Here is a 22,957-nt window from a genome sequence, read left to right on the forward strand (position 1 = left end):
TGCACACGTTTCCCTCTCCGCAGGACCATGCCAACTTCTTCAGTTCGATCTCAGTCTCTCTCCCTTCCTTCCCCTCCCACTGAGCCACTAAGCCTATTCTATACCAACCCCCTAGAAAGCAAAAATAGCAAACATGTAAAAAGCATCCTCTGACACTAATAAGTTAAGGATTATTCACTCTGACATTTCAAATGTTTACATTGCTACCTCTTAAATTTTTTAAAAAATCGTTTATTCCATTATACTTACATCAGGCCTTTGGAAAGTAAGTTTCTCCCCCTAATTATGGAAATAGTTACAGAGAGGCCAGGTTCCTTCTTTGCTTAATTTTGGTATCATCTGCTCATCTAAGCAGCTAGTCATTTGCTTGCCTACAGGTTCTATGTTTATCTTGGGTACACAGAACCTATGCTACACTCTGAATAGAAATTTATTCATCCTGGACTCACTCATAAAGATGTTTTACATCATAACTATGTTCATTTCACTACACTAACTGTTTCATTGCCCTGGAAAATTATTGATGGGTAGCCAATGCAATAATCCCCAAGATTCCTGGGTGGAAATACTAAAGCTGATTTTACATTTCTGCCATGTAGCATTTCCAAATGTTTAAAGTGGACAAAAGCCTGGAGGAAAATTATGTAAATATGTATATTTGATTCCAAAATCTTCACCTGTTAGAGCATTCCCTCTGTCTTTTTTTCTCTCTTTATTTTTTCAAGCTTAAATTCCCAACTTAACAATGGATATAGAGACCCAACTAAGGCAAAGTGACCACACAGAGCTATAGCAAATGTAATCTGCCTTCATTACACTGCCCACTGTTCCTCCAAATTCCTTATAGGGACATACGACTACCAGAGGCTTAATTTTATGTTGCGTCATAATCCTTTTTTACATGAGATTTACATGACTATTTAGAAAGAGGTTGCACAATCTATACACTTGATACTTCTACTGAATTGAATATTTACAGCATTGGCACCCTCCTAAATTAGCATTTTTTTTCTTCCTTGGAATAAAGGAGATCAGATCTCAGATGTTCTGTGACATCTGGCCAGCCAAAAATGCCAAAATGCTCCTTTCTTGGCAAATTATCAAATATTGAAACATACATACATACACACATGTATGCACACACATATACACACAAATTTACTATAGAGAATGTAAGAAGCACAAAGTAAAGGAAATTGTCTATTCTGCTATCTGGAAGTCACCACTGTTAACTCTTTAATGTGTCTGCTTTCCATTTTCATCAATAGAATAGATATATAAGCAAACTATCCTACTGCATGTATTACTTTGTTTTCTGCTTGCTTTTTGCACTTATTCTATCATGAGTGTTTTCTTGTGTTATTAAGAATTCTGCTAAACCATCATTTTTCATGGCAGTGTAATATTACATTGCAGAAATAGAGTTTATATTACCATTCCCCCATTTTTTGGAATCTTAGGTTTTCTATTTTTGCTGTAACACTGAATGAACAGTCATATACAAAAGTATTTGTGCAAATGAATATTTCTTCAGGATCAATTCCTAGTTCTGTAACTACTGGGTCAATGGTAGGATACATAAGAAGAATATATACATTCAGGCTTTTGATACATAAGAAATCAAAACAATTTACTCTTCACCATACTCATGAGTGCCTGAGTTCAGGGCTTTTGGCCAAATTTCAAAGAGCAGCAGTAAAAATCCCAACCTGATTTTGCATAGTGGATTTGTTTTCTATTTTGCCTTCTGAGTGTTTAGTTGGGATATCCTCCAATGTCCAAAGAAATGTTTCTGAAGCTCTTAGAATCTGTCAAGCTAAAGCAATTGACTTGCCTTAGCCTCTCAATTGCTATCAATTTCAAAAGCAAATCTTGTTTAAAATCTATATACATGTGTATATCTATATCTATATACAGGTGTACAAGTACCTGGCAGGGTAGTCAGCCCAAGAATGTATGAAGATGTGTAGGACACACCCCACACTATCCAAGCTTCTATACAATACTAGTAAAACATCTTGAATTTTGACATTGTGATTTTCAAGGCAGCTAGCGTATTCTCCTCTAGACTGGTTAGCTAGTTTGTGGTAGGCTCTGTCATTCATGAAAAGTGTGTGATTATGAAATTGGTATATTCTAAAAGTCTCCATTGGTGGAAAAAACTTCAGTTTAACTTCATGTTCTCTTCATTTAACTTTGCAGACCTCCTCAACTGATGCAAGTCCAGCTGAGGAATTTCCTGAACCTGAGGAAAATGCTGCAAGAGAAGAAAGGAAATTAAAAGACGACAGGGAGAAAAGGGAACAGAAGGATGAAGAAATCCCTGAAAATGCAAACAATGAAAAGATGTCCATGGAAACACTACTCAAAGTGTTCAAAGGGGGAAGTGAAGCACAGGACTCCAACAGATTTGCCAGCCACCTAAAGATAGAGAACATTTATGCAGAGGTTGGTTAAATTATTTTGTAAAAAGTTGGCCTCAATTCTGAGCATATTTTTATGGAACTGCTCTCAAAATATATCATTGTATAGAAATTATACAGAATCTCTTCAGTAAATACAACCATTTTTTTTAACATCTACTGGATTGTGAGGTTGATTAACTTCATTTTTTTCTTCTTTAAAGGGCTTCATAAAAACATTTCAAGACCTAGGTGCCAAGAACCTGGAGCCAATTGAAGTCGCTGTTCTCTTGAAGCATCCTTTTATTCAAGACCTGATTTCAAATTATTCAGACTATAAGTTTCCTGTGAGTATTACCCCAAAGTGCTCTAATTTGGTTGGGCTCTGGTTCAGGGCATGCTAGGATGTTTCTAAATGTGAGATGGCATGGAAGAGAAAGAAGCTGGACTCTGCCAGGCCAGGCCAGAATCTGGAGAAGCTAAGCTGGTAATCACATCAGGCCAGAAAGGTCAGCCTGAAATACCCAAAGGGCAGCAAGCTCTGGCACAGTTGGTAGGTGGTAGTTAAAGCTGTGTGGGTGACAGTGTTAGGACTGTCATTGTAGCCATGTAATGACCCTAGCCTGTGATTGAAGAGTTTGGAGAATAAGATTCCTCCTGCCAAAGAGAACTAACCAAGACCATGATCTCCAGCCAAGTGCTGACATATTCATTGTACTCTAATCACGCATGGTACACATCATCTATGTAGTGGAAATGACTGTGTGTGCAAAAGGTTGGGCACCACTTCCATCAGGAAAACAGTGTGCAAGATGGAGAAACTAAGGACAAACCCCAGAGAAACTGGACAAACCCAGCAGAAGAAAGGAAGAACTGCAACTCAGAAATCATATAACCACGAAGCAGGTCTGGACCACACATGCTAAATGTGCATCCACTATGGCGAGTTCCAGGCCTTTAACAGCAGGGACTAAGGAGGGCAGAGGCTGACACCAACCCCCTTTCATACTGTAGCACTACATCCCTCTCAGATACCAGTTTAACATGAAGTCTCCCTGTTTGACTCCTCTGAGTTGTGTATTAACTACAAAGGGTTTGCTGAGTTGAAAATAAAAGCACTTTCACTGTGGTAAAATGTAGATTGTGTATCTTGACTTCTCAATGATAACAAGTTACCTTTTGCAGTTTTCTTCCTATACCCACAAATGAAACTATTCAGACTTAAATATCTTCCTGAATGCCTAAATGTTTTTGTTCTAAATTGCTGATCCTTTAAAATCTTAAGTTATTAATTAATATTAAAATTAATTTTATTGCCTATATTAGTATAACTGAAGTTGATTTCTGTTTTTTTTATTATACTTTAAGTTCTAGGGTACATGTGCACAACGTGCAGGTATGTTACATATGTATACATGTGCCATGTTGGTGTGCTGTACCCATTAACATGTCATTTACATTAGGTATATCTCCTAATGCTATCCCTCCCCCCTCCCCCCACCCCACGACAGGCCCCGGTGTGTGATGTTCCCCTTCCCGTGTCCCAGTGTTCTCATTGTTCCATTCCCACCTATGAGTGAGAACATGCGGTTTTTGGTTTTCTGTCTTTGCGATAGTTTGCTGAGAATGATGGTTTCCAGCTTCATCCATGTCCCTACGAAGGACATGAACTCATCCATTTATATGGCTGCATAGTATTCCATGGTGTATACGTGCCACATTTTCTTAATCCAGTCTACATATCATAGATGGACATTGAGTTGGTTCCAAGTCTTTGCTATTGGGTTATATATATATATATATATGTATATAATTATAAATATATGTATAAAATTATAAATATATATTTATAATTATAAATACATAAAATTATAAATATATATATTTATAATTATAAATACATAAAATTATAAATATATATATTTATAATTATAAATACATAACATTATAAATTATAAATATTATAATTTATAAATTATACATTAAAATTATAAATACATGAAATTATAAATACATAAAATTATATATTTATAATTATATATATTTATATATAGAATTATATATAATTATAAATATATAATTCTATATAGAATTATATATAATTATAAATATATAATTCTATATAGAATTATAAATATATAATTATATAGAATTATATATTTATAATATATATTTATATATTATATATATTTATAATTCTATATAATTATATATATATTATATATTTATAACTATATATAATTATTTATAATTATATATAATTATTTATAATTATATAACTGCTATATAATTTATAATTATAAAACTGCTAACTTGTTTTTTTATATATATACTTATAAATTTATAATTATATATAATTATAAATTTATAAGTATATATGTAATTATATATTTATAATTATATATATATATAAAAAAACAAGTTAGCAGTTGTTTAGACACAAAGCCTATGCAGTAGTGAAATATGATTACAGCATTTAAGAACACAGGCTCTGCAATCAGGTCATGGGACTGAATCTCAGGTGTACCCCTCAGTAACTCCCTGACCTTAACTTTCTCTTAATCCTGGCTTTCTCGTCTGTTAAATGGGGATGAGACATTCATATTCAAAGGGTGATGGTAAGGATTAAGTGAGGTCGTGCATGTAAAGCACTTGGCATAGTATCTGACACAGGGGAAGTGCTACAGAAATGATGGCTGTTAGGGGTAATATTCAATACTGATCACCTACTACTGAGACCCGTAGTACAAGCTTCCACAGGAGAGAGAAAATTGAGTACATAGTTTGGTCACTGCTCTAAAAAAATTTAACTCCTTTTTGCAAGATAATTTTTCATTAGGAATTGCAAGGAATTGCAGGAATTGCAAGAAAGTGATGTAAGTTAAACCAACCAAATGCAAAATTATAGGAATTCAATACGTGACATTTTTGTGCTGGAAGTGTGGGGGGATTCTGCCCAAGAAGGAATAAGCTAGGTCTTGAACGATGGCCAGGGTTTGGGAAAGTGGAGAGAGGGAAAGGTAAGTCTACATGGATTTTGCTGTTGGGGTAGGGAGGCAGCAGAGTCCTGGGTGAAGGCAAGGTCTGGGGAAGGCATGGAAGAAGGACTGCAGGAGCCCCACCCCATGAATAGCCTGGGAAAGTTATAAAATGATCCCATTAAATTGGTCAGATCAGGCCAGATTGCGAAGAACCCAGATGTCACAAAGGGAAATGTGGATTCCATTTGAAAAGCAAGAGAGAACGAACAGGCTGCTGAGCAGAGCATGATATGATATTAATTTCTTCATCCCCAAGCATTCCTTGGGGATATTGTGCCATAATGTCATCCTGCACAATGTGGATTCCATAGGCCCATCTCTCTAGACTGCATTTTAGTTTACATTCCCTGCTCCACGTATCAGGGAACACCTCTCTTACATTGAACCAGTAAAATAATTTGCAAAATCCTTTGGGATTGTGTAAAATAGGACTTATTTTATATTGCTGATTACAAGTAGGACCATAAAAATGATGCCACAATTATTTCCTCTCATACTGGGAAGAAAACTCCCACAAAATCAGTATGACTTGAAAATATCTTCACTCTGAGCAGAATGATTAAATACAATGAACTTGCAAAGATTCTATTTGACATTTTGCTTGAGAAAAGAAAATAGCCAACAGAAGGCTGCTTTCAAGAGTTAGCCTTTCCGAATAGGTGTTCTGACTTCCCGGGAAAACTGTCATCCATAAGACTCCCCCCCGCCTTTTTTTTTGAGACAGAGTTTTGCTCTTGTTGCCCAGGCTGGAGTGCAGTGGCATGATCTGGGCTCACTGCAACCTCTGCCTCCTGGGTTCGCGCGATTCTCCTGCCTCAGCCTCCCGAGTAGCTGGGATGACAGGCGCCTGCCACCACACCCAGCTAATTTTTTGTATTGTTAGTAGAGATGGGGCTTCACTATGTTGGCCGGGCTGGTCTCGAACTCCTGACCTCAGGCGATCCACCCGCCTCAGCCTCCCAAAGTGCTGGAGGACTCCTTTTAAGTTACACATTCCCCTCACTTCTGAAGGAGTGTCAGCAACTAGCAATGTTAACTAAAGTACTATTGGCATTTGGAGCAGCACAGTTCCTCTTTGAGGATAACTGTCCCAAGTGTGGCAGAATACCTAACATTTCAGGCCCTACCCCCTATATTCCAGGAACACCCTGACATACTGACCTCCAAAACCACCTCTGCCTGCACATTTGCCAAGCCTTCCTTGATGCACAGTACCCCTCTGGCTGAAAGCCACCCAGCAGCAGGGTGTCTGTCTTCTGTTAACCAGTCTCACAATACCTGTAGCACCTGGCATTCTCATAGCAGAGAATTAGTTAGTGAGTTAGTTCATTGCCAGAATGCTTCTCTAAGATATACCTGAGTCATCTACTTTAACTCTCCCTCCTCATGTCCTCCACACCTCTTCCTGGTCACTCCACCAAGGAATCTAATTAGAGGCCAGTAGACTACCACCCGTGGGACTCATTTGTATGATGGTCCATGAAGAAGAGTTGTGCCCGTGGCCCGAAAAGTCTAAATTCTAATATTTACAGTGAAAAAGGGTCCCTTTCCAGTAAGGTGTTCTATTCTCATTTTTGCTAAAAAAAAAAAAAAAAAATAATAATAATAAAATAAAAACAAAAGAAATGAAGGGATGGAGAGAAAAGAATCTTTGAAGACTCGAACCACTGCACTCGTCCTGTCATTTTTTGCTTCAGATATCCATGTACAAGTAAATAGATCACATTTTTATAATACACTTCAACCACAGTGATGTCATCTGAAGATCTTTCAAGATAAGAAGAGCAAAAGCTAGAGTGTGGTTTTTCAGGTTAAAATGTTGTTTGTTATATAAACAGTGGGAAGTGAAGGTTGTTGCCTAACAGCTTTATGTTTACAAGGTTCTTGTTCAGAAGTGACAACATTTTAAGATACATATTTGAAAAAACTAAGTATGCATAATTGTAATAATGTATTTAAGGTGTACTGGCTTTTGGTTATGAGAGTGGGCTCTGGAGCTGCACTGACTGGGTTCATACCTGTGAAGTGTGTGGCCTTAGGCAAGTGACCTCAAAGTGCCTTAGTGTCTGCATCTGTAAAATAGGGCCAATTATCATAGTCACCTCATGGTGGGGGAGTTTGTACAAATTAAATGAGATAATACATATAAAGTGCTTAACTCAGTTCCTGGAAGATAGAAAGCACTCAATATATGTGAGATACTACTACTACTATTAGGTTCGTGCAAAAGTAGTTGCAGTTTTTGCCATTACTTTTTTTTGTTTGTTTTTTTTTTTTTTTTTTTGAGACGGAGTCTCACTCTGTCGCCCAGGCTGGAGGGCTGAAGTGCTGGATTCAGTGGTGCAATCTTGGCTCACTGCAAGCTGCACCTCCCGGATTCACACCATTCTCCTGCCTCAGCCTCCTGAGTAGCTGGGACTACAGGTGCCTGCCACCACGCCCGACTAATTTCTCCACATTTTTTTTATTAGAGATGGGCTTTCAATGTGTTAGCCAGGATGGTCTCAATCCCCTGACCTCGTGATCCACCCACCTCGGCCTCCCAAAGTGCTGGGATTACAGGCATGAGCCACCGCGCCTGGCCTCCTATTACTTTCAATGGCAAAGAACCACAATTACTTTTGCACCAACCTACTTTTACTACTGCTGGTCTGTAGTAGTTACCATGCACAAGAAATAATTCTGAATCATGTGCAATTACATGTGGATGGGCTAGTGAGCTGGCACCTAATCTCTTGAACACACATGTCTTATCTTTGGAAAAAAAGAAAGACTTTTACTGGTGCAGTGCCATGATGATAAAGGGTCCAAACAAGTCCCAGGAAGCCTCTGGTCCATACCTATGTGGAAGTTCCAGATTTTGCATTGGACATTATAGGTATTCAGCTAAAGTCACTTATTTAATTTCCACTTTCATAGGCCTTGTACAAAAAAGTTATTTTCAAATAATGCTCCTAAATTATTAAGAAAATGATTTGTATAAATATAAGAAGATCAGTGAGGATATTGGAACTGGGTTGTTGGTGAACAATTTCCTGTGATAAATATATATTTATAAATGTAAATGAATAAACAATTTTCTCTGAAAACTTAATAACTTTAGTTTCTTGTGATGAACGCAGGCTCAATTATTATACATTTTTTAAAACAAATATATAAATCAAGCATATTACCTTATAATTGAGGTTTATATTCAATGGGAGATAGCAAGAAATCTTTTAATGTTAACATTAGAATATCACCAGAAAATATCTTATAAACAAATGAATCAGGACCCAATTACATTAGGATAACATTCCTATAATTATAAGTGTGAATGGAAGGAGACTTTCATCTCTCTTTGTCTTCAAGGCACCTGACTTTAAAATATTCTCTAAGCTTCTCCTTTATCTTTATAACAAAATATGATAGCTGCTTCAGTGCTCTGTGTTTTCAAAGCACCAGTGTCAAACATTTTCTGGCTTTCACAGGCTCTTCTCCATTCACTGCTACTGAAAATTGTGGTCCCTGATTTCAGCTATAAATTTAGCTAAGACTGGTTTAAATATATCTGGAGCTTATCATTTTCCCCATGCTATGGAGTGTCAGATAATCACAAGTTAGCTTATTCCTTAATCCTCAAATTAACTTTTGATAATATTAAAATGACATGTTATTATAAACATATTATATAAAGAAGACATGTTATTAAGAACTGTAGTGGGCTGGGCACAGTGGTTGCCATCTGTAATCCCAGCACTTTGGGAGGCTGAGGTGGGAGGACTGCTTGAGGCCAGGTGTTTGAGAGAAACCTGGTCAACAGGGCAAGACTCCTCTCTACAAAAAATTTTAAAATTAGCTGGACATGGTGACATGTGCCTGTAGTCCCAGCTACTTAGAAAACTGAGGTGGAAGGATTTCTTGAGCCTCGGAGATTGAGGCTGCAGTGAGCTATGGTCATGCCACAGCACTGCAGCCTGGGTGACAGAGCGAAACTCCATTTCTAAAAAAAATAAATAATAAATGGAAGAATTGTACTGGGTAAGACTAGAAAAGTCAATGGGGAGCAGCTTTTCTTTTCCACTTGGTTCACTTAGCATTGACCTTTGGCTTTAGGAGATCTGTGTTTTCAAGGAAAAAGATCTGTAAAGAAAATGATTCACTATGATTCCTCGCAGTGACTGACAGAAGCAGTGCATATGTCAATTGGCAAGTGTCAGCACAGATGGTGAACAAACTCATGTCTTCTCAACTAAAATGATCACAGTCAAATTGAAGCCTTTGAAACTCAGCTCTGAGGAAAAGGAACTTATATTGTTAAAACACTTCTCTAAAATTGTGAAATAAAAAAAAAACCTAAAAGATACCGAAATGCAATTCTGTATTTTTCACATGTTGGTACTCCTTCTACATTGTGATAATAGTTTAAATATATTTTGAAAAATATCTGTGATTTAAGATGTAAGATAGCTGTATAGCAAATGAAAAACGGTCATTCTTTCCCTGATGTTTTTTAAATGAAAGAATGAGACAATTTCAGGAAAGTAATCTTTTGTTTTAAAATTCTACAAATCTATAGACATGATGAATTTAGCATTAGCATTTACTTTCATAGAGGGTGAATACTGGTTTTTTTGTTCATTCATAAGGAAATAATCTTTTAACTTGCCCATTCATTATATGCCAGGTTCTGTGTAACTGCTTTTACAAATGTTAATTAACCTAATATGACAACTCCATTATTAGGCGTGGAAACTGAGGGTCCAAGATCTTAGATGACTTTCCAAACGTACAAGTAGTAAGTCTCAGGGTGGGATTAAAACTAAATGGAGAAGTTTGCTCAGTGGAAAAAAAGAAATAAAAACTGTTTAATGGTTGCCATGTACTATGTGATCATTTATTAGTATTTGTATAGTATAGTATTCATCATCCTTTATTAGTATTTGTAACTTCTCTTTGAATCTTTTGTCTTAGGATATTAAAATAATTCTCCAAAGGAGTGAACACGTACAAGGAAGTGATGGAGAGAGATCACCTTCAAGACATACAGAGGAAAAGAAATGAAGACAAAAGTGTGATTTTTGTAATTCAGCCATAAATCTTCCAAAAACTAAATGTGACCATGGTGTTTGTCATATATGTTATGATTTTAAGTATAGAAATGAACCCTACCAGTTTATTATCAGCATTGAAAAGGGAACCTTCCTTAACTTGGAGAATATTTCATAATAAAGAGAGAAAAAAATCCAAAGTAAAAATCCAAAGTAAGCAGGAATGCATTTTGAAGTGATTCTGAAAACGGAAGGCCCCAAAACAATATGTTCAAAAATAAATAAGTCATGAAAACTCCCTATGAGAGGTATCTACATTAGGCAGATATAGTGAAAATTTCTTCAAAACTCCACATCAGCACAGTGCTTCTAGGTACATCTTATAGTTCTTGCTCCATATGCAGTAAAATTTCCAGGTTTATTTCAATAGCCAAGAAGAAGGCTGCATTATTGAACTGCTAGTAAAGCTTTGTTCCCATCATCTATTCATAATTATTTCTTAATAGAATATATTTCCTTCATAGATAGATGTACAATTTCATCTTTTCGCTTGATAAGTTGGTGACTCAAATTCAATGACACTTATCAATAAACTGTTTCAAGAATGGTGATGTATTCTCGGTGGCTGGGCTGCTTCTATGATAACCCCTGTGGGTCTCCTCATTGGCTGAATCCTCCTCTTCTGCTCAACCTCTGAGTTAGGAGGGCCCCAGGAATCAGCCTTCTCCATCTGCAGTCAAGCCCTGGATGATTCATCGATTTCCATGACTTCATGGGTATTATAGAGGCTCCCAACACTGAAATTTCTATTCCCACCTTCGTCCAAAATCCAAACTTCTCTGTCTTAATGGCCCCCCATTTTCCACATGGATGGCTAATAGTCATCTCAAACTCAGCGTGCCCGAGGTGAATTTCTGATTTTCCTCTTCCTGAAACTCGCTCCTCTAAGTCCTCTTTCACTTTAGGCAACTGTGTCGTCCTACTGTGCAGACCAGAGAACTTGAAGTCATCCTTGAGTTGCCTCTTTCTCTCATATCCTACCTCCAGCCTATCAGCAAATCAGGTAGGACAGACCCTGAAAATGCATCTAGAATGTGATCTTCTTTACTCCTTTGTCGCAGGAAGTCTGGTCCAAGCCTTCACCATCTCTTGCCTGGATTACTGCAGTATCCGGATAACCAGTGATCCTGTTTCTGTTCTTGCTCCCCCTACAGGCTGTTTTTAAGCACAGCAGCCAGAGAGAGCCTTTTATAATGCAAGTCAGGCCATGTCACACTTCTGCTCCAACCCTCTATGTCCTATGTCACCCAGAATCCAGTCCAAGTCCTCATCTTGATCTTACCCTCGCTGCCTCGTTGACCCCATCTACTGTTCTCCCCTTTCTCACTGCTTAAGTGACAAAACTACCTTGCCCGTCTTAGAACCCACCGGGTACACTCCTGCTGCAGGGCCTTTGTGCTTGCTATTCTCTCTACTTAGAATGATTTTCCTCCCACATCTCTGCATTATTTGTCCCACAAATTCCTCCGTGTCTCTGCTCAAATGTCACTTTATCAATAAAGCCTTCTCTTACTACCTCATACAAAATAGAAGCAACTCACCACATCTTACCCCCAGTCTTATTTTTTTTTCCCATCGCACTTATCAACATCTAACAAACTACAGTATATTTACTCTCTCATCTATCACTCCAGTCAGTTGTAAGTTCTGTGAGGTCAGAATTTTGTGTATTTTCTTTGTTGCTGTGCCCCAGAACCTAAGACTAAATACCATACCAGCTTTATGTTATGTTGATACATTTGTGCAAAATATGTGGGAAAATCACATTTAAATTGATCACTAAGTCAATGAGCAGCCCAAGACAATTGTTATTGTTAATGGGAATTCTAATTCTAATTCTACAAAGAGACACATTTCCTAATTTTGCTTCTTGTGGGCTAAAGTTCACTTGAAGCTCTATTCCAAGAGCACTTGTCTTCAAGCTAATGGAGGATACTGACCCAGACGTGTGCTTGGGAGATGGAGAAGCAGCCCTACCTGAGATTACAAAATTTCAATTTAGCTGATTCACATGTGAACCAACAGGGTAATTCTAGTAATTCTAGAAAAGGGAGGAGAAGAATATCTGAAAACAGAGATCAAATCAATAAAATATCATAAGGACATAGGCAGTAAGTGAATCCACATTTCATTAAGAACTGAACGAGACAAGGCAACAATACACTGCAATAGAAAAACACTGAAGCAGAGCAAGCAGCATTCCCATAATAATTTTGTGGCACAATGTTGTTAAATAGGAAAATTGTAGAATCTTTCTTTTGAAGCTCATTAACTCCTCTAAGCAGTGGGATGGCAACCAGCACACAAAGGGTCTCCTGGTCAGTCTTTGCCAGATCAGAGTCTCTTAATCATCATCAGAATGAAGCAGGTCTGGTGACTGGGCATGAGCCAGAGTCTCTCTCACTTCTTCCACTGTTTGCACGTTTATCTCCTACCCCTATTTGCTTATCACAGCATGATCTATTTAACACATAACCGCAATCTTATCTGACCTTGCTACTACTCACTTATTTTCACACGTCTTTAGTAAACATCTCATTGCATTTCCCACAAGCTCTGATCCAAATGTCTTTTTTATTTCCCACAATGTTGGTCCCACCTGTATTTTCTTTATAAAGGCAACAGAAATGAGAATAGCATGTACTGAGCACTTGCTATGGGTTATGAGGTGTGCTATGTTGCCTGCATAATTTTCTTATTTTGTCCTTGTAATAATGCTCTGGGTTTGCTATTACTTTCCCCTTTACAGGTGAGGACACAGAGTATCATAGAGGTTAGGTGACTTGCCCAGGATTGCCCAACTAGGCTCAGGCAGAGCTGTGATTCAACCCCAGTAGAGACCAATGCCAAAGCCCATGCTCTTTCTTCTGCACCACATTGCCTTCCTTTGAGATGGGAATCTCTGAGAGGTGTAAGAATGTCCAATGTGAGCCTTTTCACTTTTCCTCTTACCTCTAACAGTGCCCAACTTTGCTGCTTCATGTAACCTCTGCATCCATAGTTATTCTATCGTCCTTCCCTTCAGTCCCAGAGTACCAAACCTCTTAAAGTCTGTTTGCTCCTATCATGCTATAGGTCCTAATCCCTCCCCAACCTCTAAAACCCTAGTCCATCATTATTTCCAATATTTTCTTTTTTTGGTGTCTCTCCTATGGCCACTTCCCCTCAGCATATAAACCTGTTCAAGACTTAAAGATATGGGGGAAAGCTCCTTCCCGTAACACTACTCTAACTATGCCTAGAGTTACTTTTTTCTCTTTCTCTCTCTGTTTTCTTTTACTGTCAGACTTCTTAAAATAATAATTTGCCCTCATTCCTCCTACTTTACCACCTGACAGTTATTTTTATGAACAGATATTCAATTTTGTCAGATAATTATTTTCTGCATCTAAAAAATTATCACGTCTTCTCTTTTTTAGAATATTGATATGGGAAATTATTTTGTTTAATTTTGAGTGATGAACCAGTCCTGCATTCCAGGAACGTATTACACTTTTTGTATAAAAATGGATTTGATTTACTAATATTTTCCTTTTTAAAAAATTTATTTATTTATTTATTTTTTATATATTTTTTGTTGTACTTTAAGTTCTAGGGTACATGTGCACAACGTGCAGGTTTGTTACGTATGTATATTTTCTTGAGAATTTTTTGATCTGGGTTTGGGAGAGATATTGGTCTATAGTTTTATTTTCTTATAATATACTTGGTGTTCATAGAAGGTTAATTCTGGCATCATAAATAAGTTAGTATGCATTCATTCTATTTTATAGAAGATTTTATGTAGAATTAGTTTTTCTTCCTTAAGTATTTCCAATAAAGCCTCCTGACCCAGAGTTTTCTTTGTTGGAAGTATTTTAATTACTAATTCAATTTATTTAATAGCTATAGGATTATTATCTATTTCTTCTTGGGTGAGATATGGTGTCTTTCAAGGAATTTGTGCTTTACATCTAAGTTCCTAAATTTATTGGCAAAAAATTTATAATATTCCCTTATTATTTTAACATTGGTAGGTTCTGTAATGATGACCTCTTTTTATTCCTGATAGATGTTTTTCGTCTTTTTTCTTGGTCACTTTGGCTAGAGATTAATCAATTTTATTCATCTTTTCAAATAACCAGCTTTTTAATTTTACGAATTTTTATCTATTATTTTTCTGCTTTGCAGCCAATTTTTTAACCTGTAAAATATCTTGCTTTCTCCTTACTAATCCACTGAAACTTACCTCAGAAAGGTCCTACATGGCCTTTCAATAAACAAACATGGTAGAATTTATCTCCATATTTGTATCCTATTAATCACTGCCTCATTTTTAAAATTTTATTCTCCCTTGGATTACAAGAGAGACTACAAACTCTGCTGTCCTTTTACCTCTGTAATTACTTCTCCTTATGTAGTTTATTTTCTCTTCCTAGGTCTCATCCCATTCTCTCTTGAGTATTCCAACCATCTACTTGTCTTCCATTCTCATCGGTATGTAAAGGACTTAAATATTTTTCTTCATCTCTGACTTCTGTGACCTGCAGAAGCTCATACACATCTACCTACTAGCCTGAAAATCCTGCAGGGCTTCTTAGATATAATCTCCAAATTTGAGTCATTGTCACTACGCATCTCTTTCCAGATACAGGGCATTTGGACATCAATGGGGCATTTTACAGTTATTCATATCTCCATGATATCCTTGGGAACAAGGTAAACAAATATGGCTAGATGCAAAGACAAGTGAATTTGTAACTGGTGAAATAACTTTAGCAAACACAGAAGATTCATAAATGAGTTATTCATTAACTGTCTTCCTCAATGGACTGATGGCTATAGGGGATACTGACCATGTCTGTCTTATTCACCTCTGTGATACAGTCCAACAACAAAGATATTCAAAGACAGATATAGAATTCATGTTAATTAGAATTGTGGTTGACACAAAGTTAAAAGAGATTGGAATTAAATTATGTTTACTAAGAGAAGGAAGACCCAATAATTTCTTGAAGGATGAGTCCCACCTAACAAGATTGAGATATTAATATTAGGTAACAATAGATAATAATAGCTAGTATTATTGAGGGTTTACTATGAGCTGGGAACTGTGCTAAATGCTCCTTATCTCATTTAGTTCTGACAATTCTTTGAAGTAGGTACCCTTAAGATTGCCATTTATATATGAAGAAATGAGGTTTAGAGAAGTTACGTAACTTGCCCAAAGTCACACAGCTGGTAAAAAACAGACACAGACTAAGAAACCAATACTAACCCCAAAAGCCATCCTCTTACCCGATTGTCTATGCTCAGGTACAAATAACCCACCACACAAACACAGGATGAAACATGGCTTAGCAGTGTTTAAAAATAAAAACAAAAGGCTTTGTTCAAAGTCAAGTGAATCTAATTGGCTGTGTTATGGGGCCCCAAGAGAACCCATTATCTTCAGAGAATTAGAGGTAATACAATAGCTCCAATAACGGAGGTGCTGACTTTCCTCTGATTTGTGGTGGTCAGACCTCAACTGCAGTTCTGGATAAAGTTCATGGCCTCACACTTTAACATATGTGCACTCTATGCAGATAAACTGGGAAATATGTCAGTTCTATACACATACATGTGTGACTGAAGTGAGGAAACTTCATCTTTGAGAAGAGAAACTTCAGATTTGGCGGACAAGGAAGATAAACTTCAGATTTAGGGGAGCTATCACCAACCATTTGAAAAACTGTTTAGTTGAAGCATCTTTTCCGGGCCTCCAGGGATGAACTAACACTAGTGGTGAATGATAAAGTATGAGAGATTTCAGCTGACCATTGAAAGCTATGAGCTCCCTCTCGCCAAAAGTGCAGAAGTATTCTGACAGAGGCAGGGTTCACTGTGGCAGGGAAGTTGACAGCCATGGCAGGAGCCCAGTCCTTTACCTCTTTGTCCTGCTCCTCCAGAAATTTCATCTCTACTGAATCAGTTGCTCAGCTCTGCTACCCAAACTTCTATCTCCCCAATGGGCTCTTTCAGCTTATCCTTTATCATGTGTGGTTCTCTCACTTCCTTAGAACACTTTGACTGGGCTTATCACACTGTGAGTATCCCATATTTCCTTGCCCTGGAACTCCAGGCCTCGGAGCCCAAAACCATAACCAGCCACTTAGTTGCTGTCCTATCCAGGCCAGTCCATGGTTCCCTAACAGACGATTAAAGTGGGAGAAGAGGGGATACTGACATCAGATGTGGCATTTGACTGGATGACTTTCTAGCCCCCTCCATTTCTGAGGCTCTACAGGAAAAGCTCCTCCTCCTAACTTCCCATTCTATATTAATGGCAACATCTGTGGTTCTTCTGGTCTCCCATACTCAAAACTTCAGAGCTGTCCTTGCTTCCTCATTCTCTCTTTCCCGTCATACCCAAGTCTTACTGGTTACTCTTTGTAAATATTTCTCACAATTTTCCTCTCCTTTGGGTTCCCACGGTCACTACTGTATTTCAAAAGCTCTCAGAATATTTTTTCTAGACTTGAAATACTCCTCAGTTGACCCCCTCTGCTTTCTGTATCTTCTCCCCAATCCTCTAAATTTCTTTCCCAATACAGTCTCTACACTATTCTCAATGCAATATTCCTGAAACTCTGATTAAGCATGTCACATTTTTGCTTAAAAAACCTTCCTTCTGAGGCCAAGTATGGTGGCTCACACCTGTAATCCCAGCACTTTGGGAAGCCAAGGTGGGAGGATTGCCTGAGGTCAGGTGTTTGAGACCATCCTGCTCAACATAGTGAGATGCCATCTCTGCAAAAAAATTAAAAACTAGCTGTGTGTGGTGGCACGCACCTGTAATCTCAGCTACTAAGGAGGCTAAGGTGGGAGGATCACTTGAGCCCAGGAAATCAAGGCTGCAGTGAGTTATGATCATACCACTGCACTCTAGCTTTGGTGACAGAGCAAGACTCTGTCTCTACAAAAATATATATACATATTTTAGTTAGCTAGATGTGGTGGTGCATGCCTGTAGTTCTAGCTACTCAGGAGGCTGAGGCAGGAGGATTGCTTGAGTGTGGGAGGTTGAGACTATAGTGAGTCATAATTGCACCACTCCACTCCAATCTGAGCAACAGAGTGAAACCTTGTCTCAGGAACAACACAAAAAACCCTTCCCTCTGACCCCTCCCTACTGAATGAATTTTGGATTTCGTAGAATGTTATTCAGAACCTGACTCTAATCTATCTTTCAGTGCTTACTCATCTTTTTCTCACACTGAACACCTAACCCAGCTTCACTCAGTACAGCTTCTGGCACTTGTTGTATACTTAATAAATTTGGAATGAATGAATTAATGAAGAGGGAAGTCACCCACTAAAGGAAATTTTAGGAAGTGGAGACGAACTCTTTAGAGCAGAGATGTTTCTATTATCTTATATGTACCTTATGCTAGATCTATAGAGATAATTGAATTAATGTTTACAGGATTGTGTGTGTGTGTGTGTGTGTGTGTGTGTGTGTTAATTAGTGTGTGGAGGTAGAAAGAGTGTCACTTTTCTTCCCCCCGGCTGGACTCCCGTAGCTCAGGATAGATGAGACTAGGCACCATGACGGTACATCTACTAGAGGCTGAAAAGCTCTAGTCTACTACATGAAAGCTAATAAGAACCACAAAGTCTATTATAATCAACTGCTTTTAGGACCTGGAGCCTGGTCTAATCCTAAACAGGTCAGCCCTGCAGCTTGACATCCAGACCGTCTCCAGCCCCTCCCCCACTCTCTACCCATTTCTTACTTAAACAAAGGGTGTCCTAACTCTGCCTCAACGCCATTTGCTAATTATTTTATCTCCTTTCATACATTACTGAATTTAACTTAATAACAAATTCATGTTGCCTGTTGGCATAGCTCCTACTGTCTCCAGTAGCTTTTCTGCCATGTTCTCTGGCAAAGACATAAGACTTAGCAGGGCATCCTCTATTAGTTACTAGATACATCGCTGAATATTCTTTTGAGCCAGGGACAAGCAAATACACAAGCACATTCACTCGCACATCTTAGCATAAGGACTGGGTGAAATCTTGTTTTCAAGCTCGTTTCAAAACAAATCTGGAAAGAGATGCCACCAGAGTCTTGTGGCTGCAGTTCAAAGCCCCAAAGGGCCGCACTGGGCTCAAAGCAGCGCCTTGAGCACTTGAGCTCCAAACACATGCTGTTGTGTCTTTGCTCACTTCACACTAACCACACGGAGAAAATAGCGACAGCCTCACCTTGCTGTGCCCCCACAAACCTGGCTGAAACCACAACATCCTTCTCGTATATGGCAGACTCCACCATGCGCTCCAGAGAGTGAGGCTCACTCTTCTCCCAACAGATTTCACTGTGAGCCCATTTCATGGTAACGTCCTTTTAAATTAAGGAGAGCTTTGCACCATGCTCCCTCCAAAAGTATCCAAGGGAATGGCATCCTCAATTGGAAAACATCATTTAGCTTTCTGATGCTTCAGGAGCCCTTTACAAATTATTTTGGAATTTAGCTACCCTTTATAAAGTTTGCCCGTTGTGCCAGGTGCATGCTTGGCAAGTTTCTTTAAAATACTAAGATGCATACATTGCTGTTTTTTCTTTCAGAGGGCAATTTCCTCCAAGCTGATAAACATGTTTCTAAAGATTGCATTTTCCTAAGGAAGCTGGGAGAAGTAGCAAGCAATAATAAACACTTATTGGATATTTTGCATGTGCCAGCTACTATTCTAAGCACTTTGTAAGAATTAGATCTTTTAATCCTCATGTATAGGGAACCTTATAAGGTGAGTATATCACTATCCTTGTTATGTAGAAAAGGGAGCTAAGGCATGAAGGGGTTAAGGAGCTCACCTGATTCACAGCCGGCAAGAGGCTAGGATTCTCACCTAGGAAGGAATCTATCTCCAGAGCCTTTGCCCTTAACCATCTGACTAGACTACTTCTCTGTCACCTATGGGCCATGTACAGGCATCATAAGGTATGACCAAGCATGTAAAGTCCCCAAGAGCTTCTCTGAGCTACGGACCGAGCCTCTAACCCTCTGCATTTTGAGCATCTGCTCCCTACTACAGAACTTTGCATGGCCAGGCACAGTGGCTTACACCTGTAATCCCAGCACTTTGGGAGGCTGAGGCAGGTGGATCATTTGAGGTCAGGAGCTCAAGACCAGCCTGACCAACATGGTGAAACTCCGTCTCTATTAAAAATTCAAAAATACCCGGGCAGTAGTGGTGCATGCTTGTAATCCCAGCTACTCGGGAGGCTGAGGCAGGAGAACCACTTGAACCCAGGAGGCAGAGTTTGTGGTAAGCCAAGATCGAGCCACTGCACTCCAGTCTGGGTGACAGAGTGAGACACTGCCTCAAAAAAACTTTGCCATCAGGGCCTTAGCTTATGAAACCTGATTTTCTTGAGCTATGTACCTCTTTTGCAGCTACTTGGCTTTCGTCACCTGTGTTCCTGATGTCCCTATCCTCACCCCCTGATACTGGTCTCATATTTCTGGTCACAGTATTCTTTTGTTTGACCATCTGACCTTGCCCTGGGTCATCCACTCACTGACTAGCCTCCCAGCTCAGCAAGAAGGGTCTAAACTCTTTGTCATTGTAAACACTTTGGACTGATGACAGCGGAACAGATGAGCCCCCAGAATACGCTCCTCCAAATCAGCCTCTCTGCTGCAGAGGGGTCATGATAAATTCAGGTTCCTCTGTAAGCCTAGTAGCTGCTTGTAATGGCCCAATGGAGGAGCATGTGCTAGAACTGAATTTCTTCAACTGCATGATTATGAGACACGGGGACATGGGCTGCAAACACAGATGATGAAGACTTAGCAGGCAATTAGAAAATATGTAGCAGGCTAGACTTTTCCACAAATGGCTTCTCAATCTATTTTTAAATCTTCCCACTTTCAAAAGTGAACACAAGATAGATTTTGTTTTTCTTTTAATTCTTCTAGAAGAAAACAGAGCACAAGCACTATGATAAACAGCAATGGCTGGGCGCGGTGGCTCACACCTGTAATCCCAGCACTTTGGGAGGCCGAGGGGGGCAGATCACCTGAGGTCAGAAGTTTGAGACCAACCTGATCAACATGCAGAAACCCCGTCTCTACTAAAAATACAAAATTAGGCAGGCATGGTGGCACATGCCTGTAATCCCAGCTATTCGAGCGGCTGAGGCAGGAGAATTGTTTGAACCTGGGAGGCAGAGGTTGCAGTGAGCCAAGATTGAGCCATTGCACTCCAGCCTGGGCAATGAGAGTGAAATTCGGTCTCAAAAAAAAAAAAAAAAAAAAAAGCAATTGACCTTCATTTTCAGTGCTGGAGAGGCCACAGGGCATGGCAAGGGCTGTCACACATTAACTGGCTGCTACCAAATGTTACTGGGTAGTGCTGTGGGAAGCCAGAAACTCAGATATTTATGTAAAATCTCTTAAATTTTAAGTATTGACAACCAATTCAAATATTTCACAACACTATGTGGTCCATCTTTGTGTAAATCAAACAAATATGTTCGTGGAGCTTGTATATATGGCCTGTGGCCTATCAATTTTTCAAGGTCAGATTCAAGCAAGTCAGAGAAGGTCTGGGCTTGGCAGTGAGGGGACAGGCTTCAAGTCAAGGCTTCACAGTTTAAAACCATCTGCCCAGGGCCACCACTAGCTCATTCAGGGCCCTTGGGTCTCCTCACAAGGCACTCTCTTAGAGGATAAATGATAAAAAGACATCCTTTCCTTCAGACTGATGTAGCACATGGCAGGGAACAACAGACTGGCTAACAAAGGTTAGCTTCCATTCTCCTCTCAGCTGGTTACATTATTGCAGAGCATAAGCCACCCGACCACATGCAGCTGCCTTAGGTGGCCCCAGCCAGCAAACCTGGACACTGAAAACATATGGGTGAAAAAATTTAAAAATCTGAGGAAGGAAGACAATCAGCAGCCAAGTTCTCCAGTTGTTGCTCTTCAATTCCGAGGCTGCCAGTCATTTGATCCCTGGGAGTCTAGAGGTGCACAGTTGGCTCAAACTCAGAGCTACAAGCCTCTTGGCAGCCCGTTTTCCCATCACCTGCATCTCTGGCCCACGCTAGACACAGAAGGTTAGAAGTGAGATACTGCACAGATACGTGGGATGAAGTTGAGCCTTGAAGAAACCTATAAGTGGTAGAGTAGGACAGGCCCCAAGAATAAGCCTGCAAACACATTGCACAACCTGTTGATCCATTTGCCCACACATTCCTTTGCATTAAGAGGATGTTTAAGCCGGGTGCGGTGGCTCATGCCTGTAATCCCAGCACTTTGGGAGGCCAAAGCGGGCGGATCACAAGGTCAAGAGATCAAGACCATCCTGGCCAACATGGAGAAACCCCGTCTCTACAAAAAATACAAAAATTAGCTGGGCATGGTGGTGCATGCCTGTAGTCTCTGCTACTTGGGAGGCTGAGGCATAAGAATCGCTTGAACCCAGGAGGCAGAGGTTGCAGTGAGCCGAGATCATGCCACTGCACTCCAGCCTGGTGACAGAGCGAGACTCCATCTCAAAAAAAAAAAAAAAAGAAAGTGTTTAGCAATGCACCTTTGTGAAACTTTCAATTTAATCTGCAAAACTAAACTGAAATGGAAAAGCCAGCACAGTTTCCTGTAACCACCCCTCCCCTACCACTATTTTCAGGCTACGGTCACTGAGATGGTGATTACCATCTACCCGCCTATCAATAGTAATCAAACTGTTGATCTGGAAATCACAGATGGGGGATCTATTTCCAAATTGGCTGCAGGCTCGGTTCACAAGGCACTCCTCTCCTTTCATAGAAATTCTCAGGAACAAGAGAGCATGGGGAGAAAAAGTATTGCCCATACCCACCCCATCACACAGTTCCCTTTCATGGCCACCAACACATCTTTTTTATTCTTTGGGGAATAAAATAAGATTTCTACTGAGAATAAAATGTGTCTTCTGAGAACCACATTACTGATTCTAGTGGAGCATTGAGGGAAAGCATCCCCTTTGTTCTCCTCCCATCCTCTGTTCTCTTCCTTCTGTCCCAGGACCCAACCATCCACACCAGACATTTCCCAGAGCTGAGCTGCATAAGGCAGCATGCAGCATTGCAGAACCTGAGAACAGAGAGCAACCTCCTCCTCACTCCATCATCCTGTGAGGGGCTGGGTGCTGCTCTCTCCCATGCAGAATGGAACTGATTTCCATTTCCACTCTAGAGAGGGCAAGAAGAGATGACTAAGGTCTAGGTAGGACTGACCTTGCTGTGGAGCCACTGACTGAACAGCTGGCTGGACTCTTGCCCCTGGAAGCTCCTCAAGAGTTTTGCAGATCATATCTGCTTTGCCATGAAACCCTCTGATTCAGGTACTAGAGCTCAGAGAAGTCCAAGCAATAAACGATTATTTATTTTGAGTGTAGATTTTTTGCTGTG

The 22,957-nt window shown here is 39.4% G+C and overlaps 1 protein-coding gene across 1 annotated transcript in view; it reads left to right on the top strand.

Annotated features, from left to right (window-relative positions):
• Positions 1 to 11,087, top strand: part of SPEF2 (sperm flagellar 2) — a 203,793-nt gene extending 192,706 nt beyond the window's left edge. The window contains exons 35-37 of the mRNA XM_054555468.1: positions 2,203 to 2,448; positions 2,627 to 2,749; positions 10,397 to 11,087. Coding sequence (XP_054411443.1) covers positions 2,203 to 2,448; positions 2,627 to 2,749; positions 10,397 to 10,486 — 459 coding nt within the window. The 3' untranslated portion in view covers positions 10,487 to 11,087. The remainder of the gene's footprint in view (positions 1 to 2,202; positions 2,449 to 2,626; positions 2,750 to 10,396) is intronic.
• Positions 11,088 to 22,957: the final 11,870 nt, after the last annotated feature.

The sequence above is a fragment of the Pongo abelii genome, chromosome 4, assembly GCF_028885655.2.
Source record: "Pongo abelii isolate AG06213 chromosome 4, NHGRI_mPonAbe1-v2.0_pri, whole genome shotgun sequence".
In the NCBI taxonomy this organism is placed as follows: domain Eukaryota; kingdom Metazoa; phylum Chordata; class Mammalia; order Primates; family Hominidae; genus Pongo; species Pongo abelii.